Source organism: Rhineura floridana, chromosome 1 (genome assembly GCF_030035675.1).
Source record: "Rhineura floridana isolate rRhiFlo1 chromosome 1, rRhiFlo1.hap2, whole genome shotgun sequence".
Classification (NCBI taxonomy): Eukaryota; Metazoa; Chordata; class Lepidosauria; order Squamata; family Rhineuridae; genus Rhineura; species Rhineura floridana.
In genome coordinates, this window is record NC_084480.1 from 15671186 (window position 1) to 15678372 (window position 7187).

General features: G+C 42.6%; 1 protein-coding gene across 1 annotated transcript in view; it reads right to left on the reverse strand.

Annotated features, from left to right (window-relative positions):
* The window catches only part of ACAA2 (acetyl-CoA acyltransferase 2), a 31969-nt gene that overhangs the window by 23440 nt on the left and 1342 nt on the right, over nucleotides 1–7187 (reverse strand). The window contains exons 2-3 of the mRNA XM_061614432.1: nucleotides 2303–2469; nucleotides 857–985 (exon numbers count right to left, since the gene is read on the reverse strand). Of these exons, the coding sequence (XP_061470416.1) occupies nucleotides 857–985; nucleotides 2303–2469 (296 nt within the window). The remainder of the gene's footprint in view (nucleotides 1–856; nucleotides 986–2302; nucleotides 2470–7187) is intronic.

A 7187-nucleotide genomic window follows, 5' to 3' on the forward strand; every position in this document is an offset into this window, starting at 1 on the left:
TCTGGGGTGTGGAGTCTTCCTTTGCAGCCAGTGGCTCTTGATGCAGGTGAGTTTGTTGAGGCTCTTCAGAGGTGCCGTCTGCCGAAAGATGCTGAAAGCAATTTGTTAGTTGCAGCAGTTCTGAATCCCTCCTGTTTTTCCTTGCCCTTACAGTCCTCCATGAGGATTTGTTGCTGTTGCAGTCCTCTTCTTCCTTGTCGCTTTCTTCCTGTACTTTGTGTCGTTCCCTTAATTCCTCTTGTGTTCTATCGAGGAAGTCCTCATCTTCTCTGATAAGTTGCAGGGTGTTGCTGCGTTGCTGCATCCCCCTGACCTTTTCTTCTAGGAGTGCCACCAATCTGCACTTGCTGCAAGTGTAATCATGGCTGGTTTCCGTCAAGAAGATGAACATAGCGCACACCTTGCAGGTGACAACAACTGATTGATCCCCCTCCATTTTCTGTTTGTTGTTTACTATTCCTGTTGTCAGTGGCAGTCTTGTTGTTCCTGTTGTCAGTGCCAGGAAGTAGATGAACGGACTGTAGTTTGTGTGTGTTTGGACTGGCCAAACTTAAACTGGGGAAGTGTGAGGAAAAAGATCTGATGAGATGAGAAGATTATTCTATTCTGCTGTTGTGTTTTCTCTTTTGTGACCTGCCATGGACCAGTGCTGTGGGCTGGTTTTTTTTTTTTTTTTTTTAAAGAGTAAACAAGTCTCTGTTTCCACTTTGCAACTCCTTGATTCATATCTTGGAATTAAAAGACAGATGGAGGATCCAATGCATTTTATTATTTCCCAGTCTAATGGGTACCTGTCTGACCTGCACCGGACAGTTGGGCTGGTGGAGGACAGGAGGAACTAGAGCAAATCTAGTACCTGGCATCCATTGGCGATGGACTGGAAGCCTGATCCACACAATCTGTTGACTGTTAAGGCAGGAACTGGGACTGGCACTCCGACACGCAAACCAACATGTCGTGCAAGGTAAGCGGCATCTGCAGAGCTCTGTAAAAAAGGACAGACAAACAACTTGGGTAATTCTGCTCAAGGTAGCCGAGATGCAGGAAACACACAGGCTATGATGCTATGCATGTTTGGGTTGTACAGCTGCAATCTTACAGACTTATTTGAAACCAATCTCTGCTGAACATAGTAGAACTATTTCAGATTAAATATGCATAGGATCAAGCTGCATGTAAATTTAAAGCCATTTCTAGAAGTCTAGGGTGACAGCACAAACAAAGTGCTGCTGCAAGGGTTATCTCAAGGATAGGGACATGGGCAGCACAGCTGAAGGGGAGCAGAGACAAATTCTGCTTTCTGCAGGGAGTGGGTGTTCAAGGGAGTTTCCAACAGGGAGCTCCCTTGTGCAGCTGATCCAACAGGCTTTGGCTCTGCCACCATCGGCTGCTTTCCACTGTCATTGCACAATCAGCATAGTACCTTTTGGCTACCGAATGTGCACTCGCAGTCGCATCTCTACCTGCCCCACACCTGATGTCACATATGATGTCATGCGTGGGACAGATGGATGTGGTTTGGGTACAATGGCCTCAGGCAAATTTGAACCCCTTGTGGGCCAAATTTGGCTCATGGGCCAGAGGTTCCCCACCCCTGGTTTAGATATCATCACATAAACCAGTTATATGCAATGATGTGGAGCTGAAAGGATGCCAACTGTAAATACAATATTAAGCAGGCTTGGCAGTTTCAAAGTTGTAATTAATGTTTTTCAGGTGATTACCCTAGCAAGTTATAAGAGTCACCATATTATGCCCAGTTCTTTGGGTTGCTAAAATGTATTGGTATGTCAACAATTTTCAATATCTTTGTTTAAATTTGGGGTGGGGAATCGTAAGAAAAGTACTTTCTATTGTACTGAAATTTTACAAGTATATATATAACATTTAAACTACTTTAAGTATGCTTTTAAAAAAAACCCTCAATATTTTAGGTTAAATATTTGTAGTGTACTGAGATAAAAAATTAAGTTAGTCTCAATTTCTTTGTTCATGCAAGATTATAGTTCTCATCTGCAAAAAGAAAAAAATAGAAGCTATAAAGAAACCGAAATACTTTTTGTAATGTGTGAAAACATATTCAGCCCATTCTCGCCCCTAACAAAGCCAGGGGAGGCAAATTCAATGACATAAAACATCCCAAGGGAAACTATTTTCCACATGACATGTTGGAGCTGCAGAAGCTCCTGGTAATTTCTGGCTCCTCTGGAACGGAGCAACAAAACACATGTTGAAACAGAAAGAACATAAGCAGAAGTGTAACAAGTGGACTGGCTGCTGACAACTGATGTGTTCAACCAACCTGCATGACATTGCCCACAATTACACTGTCAATGATTTCGGGAGACACTTTGCCAGCAGACAGGGCTGAGCGTGCCGCAATCTCAGAGAGGTCTGTGGCCGTGAAGTCCTTGAGGAAGCCTCCATAAGCTCCAAATGGGGTCCTCTTGGCAGAAACAATGAACACACCTGGAAGGCGAAGGATGGAAAACACTTTTATGAGGTATAGGAACATAGGAATCTGCCTTGTACTCTGTCAGGTTCATCTAGGACATAGACTTGAAGTGGCACTCCAGAGTTTTATGGAAGTAATCTTTCCCAGACCAACTTGGAGGAACCAAGGATTGAACCTGGGTCCTTTCACGTGGAAAGCATGTGGTCTACTATCAAGCTACAGTCCTACTCCAAGAAGGGTGTGTTAACAACACCTTTACATTTAGATCAGGAAGAGGATATGTATGTTCTTGTAGTCTTATTATTATTAAATTTATATTCCACCCTTCCTCTCAGTAGGTAGGCTAACTAAAACACTAAAAATGTTCTAAAACATATTAAAAACAGACTTTAAAATATATTATAACAAAACATATTTAAAACATATTAAAACAATATATATATATAGAGAGAGATATATAGATATATATATAGATAGATATATAAACACAGCTTTAAAAACACATTAAAAAGCAATTCCAACACAGATACAGGTTAGGACAAAGTCTCTACTTAAAAGTCTTGTTGAAAGAGGAAGGTCTTCAATAGGCACCAGAAAGATAACAGAGATGGCACTTGTCTAACATTCAAGGAGAGGGAATTCCAAAGGGTTGGTGCCACAATGCTAAACATCCACTTCCTATGTTGTACAGAACGGACCTCCTGAAAAGAGGGTATTTGCAGGAGGCCATCACTTGCACAGCGCAGTGATTGACGGTATTTAAGGGGTAAGATGATCTTACCCCTTATATACTTGACTTAATCATTACTGAAGCCAGATTTTCTTTTCATGATAGAAACCCAAGGCAGCTTACATATGGTTCCTAGACAGTCTCCCATCCAGGCACTGACCAGACCTGACCCTGCTTAGCTTCAGCAGGGTGCTAGTTTCATGTGCCTTCAGACCACAGCCTGGGATAAAGTATTTTTGGACTTCTGCAAATCTTGTGTTTCCCCCAAGTTTGTCAATGCCTCCCTCTTGGGCATGGCTGGTGCCATTTTGGATCAGCACTCAAAGAATGAACATTCTATTAGTATACAGCAGGGGTGGGGAATTTTCACCCCGCAGGCCAATCTTAGCTTGCCAAGGAGTCCAAGTTGGCCTGCAAGGCTTTCTCCCCAAAACCACACCCATTGTCAATGAGTGGAGGGCTCAATCCTGCTGGGTGCTGCTTCGCCAATGGATTTCCAGCAGGAAATGCACCAGTGAAGCAGACCCCGCTTCCTGCAGATGGGCGGGACTGCCCACCTATCAACCACCTGACATCATCATGACATCAGACTGACAGGTGGGTGGTTCAGCCCATCTGTCAAAGTTGGCCTGAAGAGTGGGGGTGGAGATAAAGACCTGGCCCACCAGGCCAAAAAGGTTCCCCACCCAGGTATACAGGATAACTCTAAGGATGTAGCAAGCAAGTTGAACAGGTCTGTCAGTGGCCATTATTCAAGATAAAAATATGGGGAGTTCCATTTTTAGCTGAGTCAATAAATCAGATGCAGAGAACAATTCCATTGGACATCTTCCTATCTCTTTTTCATTTTGCGTTCTGTCTCAGGGTATAAGCCACAAGCAGGAACTACCTTGTTTTTGCTCTTTGTACAGCAATTAATAAACCCTCACATTTTTTATCTTTAAAGTCCCAGGTTTCTAAGTAAGCAAGCCAATCAAACAAGCAAGCAAACAGGAAACAGTTTTGAAGGCAGAAAGCCAGCAGCACTGTGGGAATATCCAGTATACTGCATTAGGATATCTTATATACTACTATCTGTCTGTTGGACATACTGTAAGACAAATGAATTATTTGCATCCTTCTTCACTGCAGAAAATGTAGAGTAGATACCCGTGTCTAAACTGACTTTTGCAGGAAGGGAATCTGAAGAACTGAAGCAAACGGTAGTGATAAGAGATGAAATCGAGGCCTTATGGACAAGTTAAAAATTAACAAAGTGCAGGGTCTAGATGGAATGCACTTCAGTTCTGAAAGAATTCAGATGTCATATGGTTGGTCTCACCAAAATATATAACTTGGCCCTTAGACTGGCTTCTGTGCCAGAGGAGTGGAAAGCATACAATGTAACATCATTTTAAAAAAAGGTATTCAGGGGTATCCAGGAAAATTCGGGCCAGTTAGTTTAAAGTGTGTTCCAAATAAAGTGCTGGAAAGCTTTATTAGAAATAAAATTATCAAGTATATGGAAGGCCAAATCTTGTTGAAGAAGAATCAAAATGACTTCTGCAAATGTTAAATCCTCTCCTTAACTTTTTAGAGTTCTTTGAGAATGTCAAGAAACGCATGATGTGATAGACCACTGAACTTGATAGTTCTTTGCCAGCCCCAGGTCCTTCAGACAGGGTCCAATCTAAACCACCAGGCCACTGCTCCTGAGGAGATCACATTGGGGCAGGAAGGAACCCAGCTGCAGTGCCTCAGGCAGAACAAAGGATGGGGATACAGGGAGGATATTAAAAGCCTCAGAGAGCAGGACAAGGGGAAGAAAGCCCAGTGGGCCTCCTATGTAAGGCTCCTCCATGGAGAGTTGTGGTTCTAACTCCCTTTCCATAGGCCATCCACAAGCTCTTCCCCTAAGCCCCACTGGGTAGAGCCTTAGAGGGCATACCAGTGTTTTAGTTTTACCCCACTCACTCCGTTCACAGGAGGCGTTCTGGACATAATCCTGCCAAGGCCAACAGCATGGAAGCAAGACACCCCAGGAGAGGCCTATGAAGGACTTTACTTCTTGGTGAAAGCAGTCTGGGATGTGGGTGGAAGCAGGTGTGTGACACAACTAATCTGAAATAAAGCTGTACTTGCAGCAAACCAGATTGAGTTGGTGCCTTCTTTGAGCCCTCAGTCAGGTGTGAGCCCATGGAAGATATGGGTCATGCTTCTTCCCCTGGAGCACAACACAGGTGGATAGGACTGAGCCAGTAGCCCAGTCTTCCCAAGCATGGCTTCCTTGGGAATTGTTAGAATACAAATCCCATCGTCCCTGACTACTGGCCACGCTGGCTGGGTCTCATGGGAGCTGTGATCCATCAACACTTGGGGGCCCAGGTTGGGGAGAGCTATGGAATGCTTGACCATTCAAAAAGCTTTTAACAAAGTCTCTCACCAACGGCTCCCAAGTAAACATGGGATAAGAGGACAGGTCCTTTTATGAAATGGTAATTGGTTAAGGAAGCAGAGGGTAGGAAAAAAACTGACAGTTCTCACCACTGAGGGATGTAGACGGTGAAGTCCCACAAGGATCTGCACTAGGACTGATGCTTTTTAACCTTTTCATTAATTTAAAGTTAGAGGTGAGCCCTCTGTTGGTGAAGTTTGCTGGAGACACCAAGTTATTCAGGGTGGAACAACCAAAAAGCAATTGTGACAAGCTCCAGAAGGATTAAAATGGCAAATGATTCAGTGTAAGGATGTCTAAAGTGATACACAATGGGACAAAAACCCCTAACTTCTCCTTCACACTGATGGGATTTGATTTGGTGGTGACTGACCAGGAAGGTGACCTTGGAGTTGTGGTGGATGGTCCAATAAAAAGGTCAACCCTGTGTAGGGCAGCTATGAAAAAAGGTGAGTTCCAAACTTCCAATATTGTAATGCCTTTATACAAATCTATGGTGTGACACATTTGGTATGGTCTATAAAGCCCTTATGACAGCCCCTCAGAAAGGGTTTTCAAGTTAGTATGTTTCAACAAACCATAGTTAAAGTTAACTGCAGTTTAGGGATCAAATGTAAATTGCAGTTAGTAAAAAATGAAAGCAAAAGTTTCTACACTCCTTGCAGTTGCACAAAGGGAGGAGAAGGGAAGAAGGGAGCACACCAGTTTAAGGCTTACCTAGGTTCATTCCTTCCAGACTTACTGTGATGTCCAAACAGAATTAAAGATGTACATAAATTCTGAATCAATATATTTGACCTGATACTATGTCCCATCATTAGGATTTGGGACTAAACCATACAAAAAGCAACACTAGAAAATCCCTAAGGGTCTTCATGGTGCTGGTGCTTAGGAGTTTGATTTTGTTTTTTAAGTTATTGGCTCTGTATAAGTCTGGAAGCTAAGACATGTGATACTGGCTCAAGTTTTTTTTTAATCCAATGCCTATGAATTTCAGTCTTATAGCTGCAGAAAGTATGAATTGTAAGTAGACTAAGGACCCCAGTATCTCTCTTTAAAAAAAAAATATCACTACTGGACTTAATTTATCTGGACTTATAAATTCAGCTGATGAAAAACCAAGTTTCAGGGCTTCCCTAACGAAATTTGGGAATTATACTATTGTGATGGTGCTGAGCATTTATCATCTCTCCCACCCCCTTGCAGGATGACTTCCTGTCGGACAGAAGCCAGTGGAGACAAAAGAATGCTTAAGATCTTTTCTTCCCCCTCCATATATACATACAATGGTCTTCTTTCAACAACTAAGTAGCTAGTAATACTGAATCCATATTTGAAAAACAGCCTGCGTTTACTCCTCACAGATTGTTAATATTTGTTTAACGTGGGTCCAAAGTCTGAAGGGCACACAAATTTACTTTCTGAGGAGCTGTGTGGAAAGATGTGCTGAAGTCAAGGAGACATCATTTCCCAGTGACAGTCAAACAGCTGACAGGAATTTTTATCTCCACAACTTTTAAGAACTTTGTTGGATCAGACCAAAGGCTTATTGAATCCAGCAACTATTT